The sequence below is a fragment of the Aphidius gifuensis genome, linkage group LG2, assembly GCF_014905175.1.
Source record: "Aphidius gifuensis isolate YNYX2018 linkage group LG2, ASM1490517v1, whole genome shotgun sequence".
Lineage (NCBI taxonomy): Eukaryota > Metazoa > Arthropoda > Insecta > Hymenoptera > Braconidae > Aphidius > Aphidius gifuensis.
The window spans coordinates 1,336,740-1,349,141 of record NC_057789.1 but is presented as its reverse complement, the minus strand read 5'-3'; the positions used below and the strand labels follow the sequence as shown (position 1 = coordinate 1,349,141).

At 22.8% G+C, this 12,402-nt stretch overlaps 1 protein-coding gene across 2 annotated transcripts; it reads right to left on the bottom strand.

Moving 5' to 3' along the window:
* Positions 1-6,668: 6,668 nt before the first annotated feature.
* LOC122848191 (bromodomain-containing protein DDB_G0280777) lies at positions 6,669-12,402 on the bottom strand. Of its 2 annotated transcripts, XM_044146093.1 has the most exons (8): positions 12,137-12,402; positions 10,609-11,782; positions 9,059-9,143; positions 8,454-8,627; positions 8,205-8,333; positions 7,906-8,109; positions 7,583-7,832; positions 6,669-6,933 (listed from the first exon to the last, which is right to left on the bottom strand). In XM_044146093.1, the coding sequence occupies exons 2-8, from the start codon at positions 11,550-11,552 to the stop codon at positions 6,755-6,757; spliced, it is 1,965 nt and encodes a 654-aa protein (XP_044002028.1). In that variant the 5' UTR covers positions 11,553-11,782; positions 12,137-12,402; the 3' UTR covers positions 6,669-6,754. The 2 variants fall into 2 exon arrangements, with proteins under 2 accessions (XP_044002028.1, XP_044002030.1); XM_044146095.1 differs by lacking the exon at positions 12,137-12,402 and having other exon boundaries at positions 10,609-11,788.

The following is a 12,402-nucleotide window of genomic DNA, read 5'->3' as shown; positions in this document are numbered from 1 at the left end:
GAAAACACAAGTGTTCACACGTCGTCACCCTCTCAACCACACCGATCAAGGCTTCCTCATTTTTTTTTTTTTTTTTCATCTTATTCATTTTCTCTCGATACATATATATATTTTTCTATGATCCCCTTTATATTTTTACTCTTCTCTCTTTTTTTATTTTTTGTATGTATCAAGTATTAATGTGACACAAGTGTTTTCAATGTACGGTCACTCATCTCAGCATGCTGTTTTTCTTATCACATCTATGTATATTTTTTTTTTTTTTTTTTTATGCCAATGCATCATCAGCAAAAATTAAATATTGTTAAATAAAAAAATAATAGCCCTATCCTGTGGTGCATTATGTTTGATTTTATAAAAAAAAAATGAAAAAAAAAAAACCACATTTAGATCAAAAAATTTATCAAGATAAAAAAGTAAATTTAAAGTTTAAATAAAAAAATAATCAATAAAATTGAAGTAAATTAATTTTAAATTGTTTATTCAATTGTTAATTTTTATCAAAAATTTATAAATCAATGTTATTTTTAATTTTTCGTTAATTTTTTAAATTTTATTTAAAATTTAAAAATCAATTTGTTAACTTAATTAAATTATCAAATTAAATTTTTTTAAATTGCCAATTAACTGCCAATATTATTTTAAATCTAAATTAAATTTTTATTATTTTAAATAATCATAATTGAATAAATTAATAATAAATAAATTGACACACGTGCACAAGGTGAAATTTTATATATTTATGCACTTTGTTGGTGTTTCTATTTTGCCAAAAAAAATAAAAAAAAAAAAAAAACCATATATGATGTATACATTGGGGTGTTAAAGGTCCAAAAAAAAAAAAAAAAAAAAAATAATATAGGAGGGGGTTTGTTTCATCACCGGCTGCATGATTTTTGGTCTTTATATCCTCCCTCACACTTAAATAACGTTGTTGTTGTTGTTATGATGTGTCTACCCTGATCTACTCCCTTGTATTTTTGTGACCCACACCCCAAAATATAACCCAGCAACCAAAAAATCAGGATGTATTGAAAATAATAATATAATAATATATATAAACCGCGAGAAGCAAGTGTTCCACCATAGCGAATTTCATTGGTAAGGCCTTGCACGCATGTGCGCATTTCCCAATGCGATATTAATATCACGATTATCATCAACGTATTATCGTCAATGGGGATATGTGCATCAACCCCTCATCTAACATCACATCTCTCTACGTACATCAACTCTGTACACTAGCTCAATGCCATCCTCATATTATTTTATTTATTTCAATTTTTTTTTTATTTTTATTAAAATATTATATAATTAAATTAAATTATAAATATTATTATTATTATTAATTATTATTTTACATGTATTGTCATTAACATTATTAATATTTTAATATTTTATTTATTATAAATTTATTGTGTAATAAATTACCAGTTAAATTTAAAAATTAAAAAAAAAAAATTTTTATAAACATTTGTATAATAATAATAATAATAATTGTTATTGTTATTGTTATTGTTATTGTTATTATTGTTATTTTAAAATAAAGAACTTTTTTTAAATGTAAAAAGGCAAAATGTATGTACATTTTTTTTTATTGTTTAAATAATTTATTGTCTTTTAATAAAAAAAAAAAATTCAAAGATTAATGTAGGGATTTTAAATAATTTAATAAATTGATAAATAAATAAATAAATTAATAAATAAATTGATTAATTGATTAATTAAGATGTCAATAAACGACTAAATAATTTTTAAAAAAATAAATTACTCATTTATAGATTTAAAAATGATAAAAATTTTATTTTAAAAAATTTATTTGAAAAATTCATTTTGAAAAATTTTGTAATAATTGTTTATTGTTAAAATTTTTATAAATAATATATTGTTTAATACGAAGGGTGAATTATTAAAAATTGCAAGCCAATGACTTGAATATAACATTTATGGGTCTATATTATATTTTTGAACCAAGACCAAGACGAATTTCTTTGTTGTTGATATTTGTATCATTTCCCCCTATATATCATTGTATTTATTTATTAATATGGATGTATCTTTACAAGCTGACTGTTATGCACAGGATGCTACTGAATTATGCTTTTTATTTTATATATTTAACATAAATAAAAAGAGACAAGTATATAATAATGTCTACAATATCATCAACATATTTTCTATTTTCTCTTTTTATATTTTGATACTTCAATACAGTCCCTACTGAATTTTTTTTTTTTTTATTTTTTTTTATTTTTGGTTTGAAGCCAATTCGTTATGGTTCTGCAAGTGTCAAAAGTTTTCGGATGATAGCTAATGGTTTTTTTATATATATATGACTAAGACTTGTATTATATTCTTGTCTCATGTTTTATTAATTTTTTTATTAATTTTTTAAATAATAAATAAAAATTTACAAAAAAAAAAAATAAAACTTACTTTTGGATAATTAGGATTATTTTTTAAATTATTTATAATTTTTAAAAAATTATTTTTATTTATTTATTAATACGTTTGTTTATTTATTTATTCATTTATCTATTTACTTTTTTTTCTGTTTAGTTGTAAATAAAATTACCTAATAAAATCCAAATTTCTCAATAATTTTATTTCAATATTTTTTGACTTTGGCAGATGATTGCCACTCGAATCTCGATGGTCACGTGCCTAAACATATTGCTCTTATATTTACCCTGTAATACGACACGTGGCGACATTTGAAATACAATTTTAACGATACAAACGTATTTAACCATTAGTTGGGTGTTTACATGATTTTAAGAGTCAATCATTCACTTATATAAACCCCTCAAAAATAAACTAGAAAAAATGTAGAAAAAAAATTTATAAAATATCTATTCAACTCTCTTATTTCCTCACATAATAACAACAATAATAAACCTTTTTTTTCCTCACTTAAAACAGCGCTAGAAATATTTTTAAAAATTAAAATTTTCAAAATTATTTGTTGTCCTGATGAATTAAAAAAATAATTTTTAAATGAAATAAAAAAATATAAAAAAAATCACGTGTAGAGAAGCAGGTGATACAGGTCACATGACAAAATAATACAACCCCCTTTTATTTTTTTTTTTTTTATTTCATTGATGATCCCCAAGTTACATTTTTAAATAGGGAGAGCTCATTTTATTTGTTGCTCTGGTTTTTTTTCTTGCTTAAAAAAAATACATGTACACGATTCACTTGGCACACAAGTTTTCTATTGATATATATTATCTATGATTTTGTGTATGTGTAGATGAAATTTGTTCATACATTGCTTAATTTAATCCAATACAATATGCTCCTCTTGTGTGCCTGCTGGACAAGAATTAAAATAAGAAGGGGTGAAAATAAAAAAAAAAAAAAAATTATATATTGCAGGGCATACCACAAATTGTTCGAGGGGTTGGGGGTGGCTTTTTAAAACCCGATATCAATTCACCATGTAACCTCATCCTATTATGATTTATCTAATCCTGATTGGATCGGACAGGTTTGTCTCTCTGTGTGGTTATCATTTTTTTTTTTTTCTACAATTTTTATCTTCATCTCGTTTTTTTTTTTTTTCTTTTGTATCTTGTTTGTAAAATTTAGATTTATTTAAAAGTTGAAAGAAAATTTATTTTTAGCTATTTTTATCATTTAATTTTGGCAGGATTTAATTTTTTTTTGGAACTTGTCATTTAATTCTAAAAAAAAAAAATATTTTCAAATTTTAATTTATTTTTAAGCATGATTTTTCATGTGGAAAAAAAAAAAAAGAAAAGTGAAAATATTAGTATTCTAAACTTGGTTTTCGAAATAGTCGCTGGTCATCAAAGAAATTCCAAACTTTGCAAGGGGTCTATCGAATTTTTAGTACGAAAAAAGAAGAAAAAAATAAAATAAAATAAAAGAATCAAAGAAAAAAAAAAAAATAAACGAAAGTTATAAAATAAAACATGAAAATAAATATATTTCAAGTTTAAAGGCCCAATGATTGACAATTAAAATTTTGACAGACAAGCCTTGAAAATATATTGTCTGTTGGATTTAGTAAAAATGAAGAAACTATATTCATGAAAAAATAAGCGTGAAAAACAATTGTTATAAAATATATATACAATATTTTTTTGGGTCATTCAAAGTGTCGATAGTTTAAATTTTTTGTTACAACTGTTACCACAATGGTATCCATGTGGCGATCTCCAACATAAGCGCGACAACAAGTCGCCAATGTCAAACATTCCTTAGCGATAGCATTATTTTTCTCTTTAAAATTTTCCCTTTTTTTTTCTTTCAAATAAATAAATACAAAAGACAAAGAATGTCTTATTGGAATTCATTAATTTTTTTTAAGAATTTATCAATAGTTTTTTTTATTTTCAAGAATAAAGTTCAAAAAAAAATAATATTAATTTTTTCATTTAAAAATTTTTGAGTTATTAATTTAAGTTATCAATTATATTGTTAAATTTTTTAATTATTTAATTAATTTTTTCATTTGTTAAATAATAGTTATTTTTACATTTTTGATTCAAAATATTTAACATGGTAATCTATACATTTAAACAATTAACACAACCTTGACAATTTTTAAAACAATAATTTTACAAACGAACGTTGAAAAAAAATAATTATTACAATTAAATATTGTGGTTGTAATATTATTTCAACAAAAATTTATTAATTAGTATAAATATAATAAATGAATAATCATTTAAAATAAGATTAAATTATTTTTATTCGCAATTTTTATATAATAATTTGATGAATAAATATTTCAAACAAAAATTACTCTGTTAAAATATAACGAACAAAAAAATATCTGACAACAAAAATATCCACTGCCAATTATTTAAAAATAAATAAATGACAAATTTATCAAAAATATATTATAATTATTTTATTAACAATATTTAATAATAAATTTAATAAATAAAATAAATAAACAAATTTCATGATTTGGAGTGGATTGAGACATTTCAATTGTTGGCAGAAAAATAAATAACTATAGAAATATTCAAAATATCTGCTGGCAAGTGGAAATTAATAAATAAAAAATTGGAGTATTTCGTAAAAACAAAAAAAAGGTATTGAGCATTTGGAGCCAATACATCCTGACGTAGAACAAGCGACGACTTCAACGCAACTCGTTCTATGTCAGGAGGTATTTCGCTTGAAATGCTAAAGTAAGCATCAAGATAACCAAGTATTCAGAAGTCATTGATGTCTACGAGAGCTATTCGAAAACAAATTCCACAATTGGACTCGATCTCAGGACATTATTGACCATACACCAAGTTCTTTATCAACTTGACCACTTGCAGTGTTGATACAATTCCGTTAATAATGATATATATTCTTACATATAGTTAATCTATTAACCAGAATATTTTATTTCCATATAGCTAGTTTGATACAAAAATTAGTTAGCATTATTTTTCTCTTTAAAATTTTCCCTTTTTTTTTCTTTCGAATAAATAAATACAAAAGACAAACAATGTCTTATTGGAATTCATTAATTTTTTTAAAGAATTTATCAATAGATTTTTTTTATTTCCAAGAATAAAGTCCAAAAAAAAAAATATTAATTTTTTCGTTTGAAAATTTTTAAGTCATCAATTTAAATTATCAATTTTATTGTTAAATTTTTTAATTATTTAATTAATTTTTTAATTTGTTAAATTAATTTCCAATTGATATGTAGTTATTTTTTTATTTTTTTTTTAATTATTTAATTTTAGATAGAGTTATAATTTTTTATTAAACTAATCCTGAGGAATTTTAAAAACATTTATTCTCACAGTTAATTTTAGCTGGTGAGACTTTTAGTATCCGGTTATTGCAAGTACGTGAGATTTTATTTTTTCTAGTTCAGAGGATTCTCATAAATTGGGCAATACTTACAGCTGTTGCCAGTTAATTTGTCACTTTATAAAACCTGTCGCAACCTGATTCAAAAAAAAAAAAAAGAAAGGGCTAATTTTTCTTAAATCAACATGATTATTTATTACAGAAAAATAAAGTTTAAAAGCTTGTCTCTATTTTAAAAAATATCTATACCAATATTTTTTCCCTGGAAAATTAAAAAACTTGAAAATAAAATTTAATTGTAAAAACGAAAATAATTTTCATTAAATTATTTTAATTAATTATTATTAATTAAAATATTATTATTATAAAATAAAATATTATTAATAATAAAATATTATTATTAAATTATTATTATATTAATTAATTATTAATTTATAATTTACAAATAAAATTATCATCTAAAAATAAATTATTTCGACAATTAAAATCAAAATAAAATTTCATAAATAATTACAAAATAAATAAGACAAAATTAAATAAAAAAAAATAAATAATTGAATTGTAAAAATCAATATATAATGGTCATTTAATTGATGTATTTTTTTTGTATTTTTCTGTGGGTGATATTTGCTGTTTGGATAAACCACCGGGTGAATATATCGGGTGGCCCAACACGCATTAAAACATTCTTGCAGAAGCTAGGGGGGATGCACTAGCTGTCGGTGCAATATTGAAAATATATACAAATAAAATAGATGGATTTGTCTCGCAGCTGTGTACACCATTCAAATATTCCCTCCAAAAAAAAAAACACCACCCCCTTCCTTCCAAACTAAAAAAAGAAAATTAATAAAATATAAAACTCATTTATCTTTTTTATTTTTCATCAAATCATTTATTTATTTATTTATCAATTTTTTTCCAATATTTAAATTCATTTAGTTTGTTTTTTATTTTGTTAATTATTTAATAAATTTGGTGTTTTATAATCATGAAAATCTCGGTCACGTATACCACCACTTTCTTCTTCGAATTCTTGTGTTGCAATATTTTCACTACTGACGTAATTTGACTCATTTTCAATGCCAATTTTATGGTAGGTCTTGGCACGATTTTCAAGAACTTCAGTGACAATATCTACAAAGAATAAATACATCAAAGAAAAATTACATTATTTTCGTTTTTACTTGTAAAAACCTTGTAAGCTAAATTTGAAGAATTCATTTTCAAATATAAAAGATGTTTGCTTATGTTTTTGTCAAAAAATAAAGTAAATAAATAAAATAAAAGAAAAAGAAAAAAAAAAAAAATATATTTTTTTTTTTTGATGATTTTAACTTGTAAAATTGTATTGTTAATTTGAAAGAGATTTTAGCTTTTCTTTGTAAAGTATCTGGTAGAAAATAAAGAAAAAAGAAAAAAGAAAAAAAAAAAAAAAAAAATTTCTCTGTCAAGCCTGAACCAAACATGAGTGTGTATATTTGTGGTTTTAAATCCTATGTGCTGATTGTTTAACCCGGTGTTACCTACTGTGCATGTAATATGTGTAAAATAGAAAAAATCTCTTCACGTCAATGGTGTTTATTTTTTTATTATTTTACACATATAAAGAATGATGATTTTTTAAAATTTTACTGTCGCGACAGATCGTCAGTCCTTTACAAATTGTATTGACGTGTTATTCCCTTTTTTAAACAATAGAATCTATTCTTCTTGTTACTTTTAACATGTATTTTTTGCAGAAAAAAAATTCTTATCTATATCTTTTGTTAATATTTCAACTAACCCATCAGTATTTCTCTGCTTTCAATGGTATTTCCAATTTCTTTTTTCACCTCATTTGTTAACCATGGCATAAAATTATCTTGAATATCTGGTTTAATATCGTCAATTAAATAACCAGATAATTTTAAATTTTCAATTGCCGTTGGTAATAATTCAGCGATGTAACCAGTTAATAATACAGCAGCAGCAACACGTTCTTCTGTTTCTTGTTGAATTTTAACAGCTTCTTCATGTTGTTTTAATCGTTGATTCTTAAATTTAAAATATAAACAATTACCATTATGATTTTTTTTTCAATAAACAATATATTTTTTTTCTACTTACTTTTTCTTCTCTAATTCGTCTATCTTGCTGTTCGAGTCTTTGATGTTCAACTTTCTCAGCAGCGCGCAATTCGAGGAATCTTCTTTGCTGTTCACGCAGAGCAGCAAGTTCCTCTTCTTCAAGAACTTCGATGAGTGCCTGTTCAATCGTCTTTCCAACGAGTACCTCAAGGATCGGTTGAACCTCAGTATCGTAATCAAAGAGCTAATAATTTTTTAAAAAACAAAATTACAAATTCAACAATAATTTAAAAGAAAAAAATCATTAATTATTATGTAAAATAAAATTGACTGACATACATCACCAGGATCAATTTGGGTTTCTACATCTGTGCCAATTTTACCAGGACAATATGGTGGTGTTGATGGTCTATCCAAAAAATAATCTGTTTGTGTACCAACTTCTGATTCACTTGGTTTATCAAACAACTAAAATTACATAAAAACATTTTTTTTTTCTCCATTTAACTTTTTTTTGCATTGAGATTTAAGTTCATTATTAGTAAAAATAATTTGTAGATTTTTTTATAATTTTTTTATTAAAATTACCTCCTCTAAATAGAGCTCAGTTTGAACCGGTTCATGTTTACGTCCCGCAACTGGTGGTGGAGATTTTATTCGCAGCATCATTGATCTTGTTGTTTGTAGCTGATTTTTTTTTTTCAACAATCCTTTTCTTCTCATTTCAGCGTATTTTGCCGCTTGTGATTGTTCACCATCATTCTGAAATTTATTTATCATATTTATAGGAATTTAATTATCATCTTCATTCAATTTTTAATTATATTTTTTTTTTTTAATAGAAATTTGAGACAGGGAAACATTGGGAAGACTTGTAAATTTTTTTAATATTTTATTTTTTGATTATCGTATTGATGAATACTCGTTAAACTTCCCATTTAAATTTTAAAATATTTTTTTATTATCTTTATTAAAAATAGATAAATTATAAATTGTTTAATAATTTTATTATAATTTTTGAATTTATTTTTCACCAGTTTTAGAATTTTTTTAAAATTTAATTTTGAGTTTATTTTATCTCAATGTTTTTTTTTTTTCTTTCGAAATTAATTACGAGGTATTAATCAATGAAATAATTTAATTTGTTGATAGATTGGATGTTAAATTAATCATTTAAAAAATTAAAAACTTACTAATAATTGACTGGATGCATATGTACTGCCACGAATGACTCGTTTGTCATACATAATATTACCAAATGGAAGTGAATGATGATCACTGCAATGTAGAAATTTTAATTATAGATTAAATGTCATTTCTATTTTGATAATTTGATAAATATAATTAGCTAAATTTATATTTGAATATACATAGATTTTGTGTTTAATATTTTATGTGTTAATTTGTGTCAATGTTTGTTGGTCATGTTGAATTATTTATCTCATATACAAAATACAATAGTCAATGAATATATATATATTTTTTATTTTTTCAAACGGACATTCACAAATTTTGATTTAAATAATCACACTATAAATTTTACCCGAAATCAATGATGGGTTTTGGGCCTTTGATTGGTTCCAACCTATTTGGCAATGCTCTTTTCTTCCGATTGAATCCACTAAAATAATTTTGTATTCATTTGCCAATTCATCAATCAAACAAATTACATTTTTGATTCAAAATATTTAACATGATAATCTATACATTTGAACAATTAACACAACCTTGACAATTTTTAAAACAATAATTTTACAAACGAACGTTGAAAAAAAATAATTATTACAATTAAATATTGTAGTTGCAATATTATTTCAACAAAAATAAATCAATTATTAGTATTTATATTAAATGAACATTTAAAATAAGATTAAATTATTTTTATTCAAGTTTAATATAATAATTTGATGAATAAATATTTTAAACAAAAATTACTCCGTAAAAAATATAACAACAACTGACAACAAAAATATCCACTGCCAATAAGTTAAAAATAAATAAATGACAAATTTATCAAAAATATATTATAATTATTTTATTAATAAGATTTAATAAATAAATAAAATAAATAAACAATTTTAATGATTTGGAGTGGATTGAGACATTTCAAGAAAATAAATAACTATAAAAATATTCAAAATTTCTGATGGCAAGTGGAAATTAATGAATAAAGAATTCGAGTATTTTGTAAAAATAAAAAAAAGGTATCGAGCATTTGGGAGCCAATACATCCTGGCATAGAACAAGTGACGACTTCGACGCAACTCGTTATATGCAAGGAGGTATTCGCTTAGCATTTAACCCAGCAATTAAAAATGTCTCTAGAGTTTGAAATCTTTTGATCCTCAAAGTTGTAAAAGTCAACCAGCCTACACTCGGACTCGAGATTATAATGATGCCCTCAAGTACTGAGCGCTTTACCAACTTAACCACTTGCAGTGTTGACACAATCCCGTTAATTATAATATATATATTCTTACATAGTGAATCTATTAACCAGAACATTTCATTTTAATAGCTAATTTGATGCTAAGTTTAAGCTAATAAAAATAAACATCCAATAATTTTCATCATAAATTAAATATTGTAATTAAATAATTAATATATATTTTTTAATAAATTTTCTACTTCAAAATTGACTAACTAATAAATTTTTGTTGAAATATTATTAACCATAATATTCATATTCAAGCTACAAAATCGATGAAAAAAAAAAAAACAAAATTTCTCATATGAAACTTACGTTTCGTTCTTGTCGAATTTGTTGTCAGATAAATGTTTAAGACGTTCCTCTTGTGCCAAACTTTTAGCAGTAATTGAATTAACATAATTATTATTATTATTATTTTGATGATTAATACTAAAATCAATTGTTGCTTTTAATGCTGCTGGACATCTTGCATTGTGACTACTATGTCGTATTTCAGGACGTTTACCAATTGTTATTAATGAACGATGTTTTAATTTTGGAACAATTATATCATTATTAATATGTAAACTACTATTATTATTATTATTTGTATTAATACCTGATGAATTATCAATATTATTTAAATATGTATTTCCAATCCATGCACCAGTCGGTGTCATTCCTAATAACGCTGCAACTTCTGGTGGTGGCATTAAAAATTCACCACTTTTCACAGTTGTTATAAATGGCTTTTTCATATTAATATTATTATTATTATTTGTATTATTATTATTTATTATTTTTTTATTAATTTTTTTAGCCATTTCATTTTCTTCTTGTTCTTGTATTTTACGTAATTTTGCATTTAAAACATCATTAAAATTTTCAGTTGAAATGTTCATTAATTTTTTACCTAATTTTTTTTTATTATCAGCATCAATGTTTATTAAATTATCATGACTTTTTGATTTAATTTTTTTTTTACCATTATTTTGAATTGGGGTTTTTTGGTTATTTTGAAGACTTGCTAATACAAGATGATCGTTTGATCGACTTATACATTTTTTTTTATTTAAATTTTTTTTATTATTTATTTTTGTTATATTGTTATTAATTTCATTGTTGATATCATTGTTGATATCATCACTATTCATTTGGTTAAAGTGAATTATTGGAAGAGTTGTTTGTAAATTATCACGATTTATTATTTTAAATGCTGGTTTATATTTTTCACCGGCATTATTAAATTGTGCCAAATTTGATACTCCAGTTGGCATTTTTTTTATTTAATTAATAATAATTTTCACTTGACGAAAAAAATATTTTATGTATTTTAATAATTAAATATACATTTTCGATTGTTATGTAAATGAAAAATATACATCATTTTGACAGTTGAATAAAAAAATATATAGATTTTTTATTTTTTTAAAATTATCATAGGGAAAAATCTGTCTTATTGCGTGACTTGTTGTTGACCGCAAAACACGATAAGTATTTTTTAAACCTGAAATTTTTTTTTATCGTCTTAAGTACACTCTAAATATACACTAGCCAAGAAAATTATGATAAAAAAAAAAAATAAACGATAGTCTAATCACAAGTAAACTAAGGCTAAAAAATAAAAATAAAAATTCCAAGAATTTATTAAATTTCGATAACAATTTTTTAAATTAATAAAGCTCTAAATAACAATTCGACAAAAATAAAATTTAAGAAAAATAAAAGCTCAAAGTAAATTAGAAAAAATAATGAAATTTTTTGTATAAAAATTTAATGAGAATGAGTTCTAGTTGTGTATATTTAAAATTGATTGATATCGAATTATCAAAAAAGTTCATTAAATTATTAACAAACTCACGTGTATCCTTGACCAATCAAAAAAGACTTTGAGCTATATTTTTTTTCAATAATTACAAATTGAATAATCATTATAATAATGTTAAAATAATTTTGTTAATATTTTTAATTAATTAATTTACTAATTTATATTACACTTGTACAAATCGAACAATTTATTTTTCGAAATTTTCAACATGTCCAACTACCAACAGCTCGACATGGACTACTGAATATTATTTCAACCTACATCAGCTACATCATATATTTCAACAAATGTTTAACAAT

Coding starts and splice junctions, on each gene's coding strand:
- LOC122848191 (XM_044146093.1), bottom strand. CDS start 11,552: ATGCCAACTGGAGTATCAAATTTGGCACAATTTAATAATGCCGGTGAA. Junction 8,334..8,453: donor CTGAGCTCTATTTAGAGGAG/GTAATTTTAATA, acceptor ATGTAATTTTAG/TTGTTTGATAAACCAAGTGA. Junction 8,110..8,204: donor CCCAAATTGATCCTGGTGAT/GTATGTCAGTCA, acceptor AAAAATTATTAG/CTCTTTGATTACGATACTGA.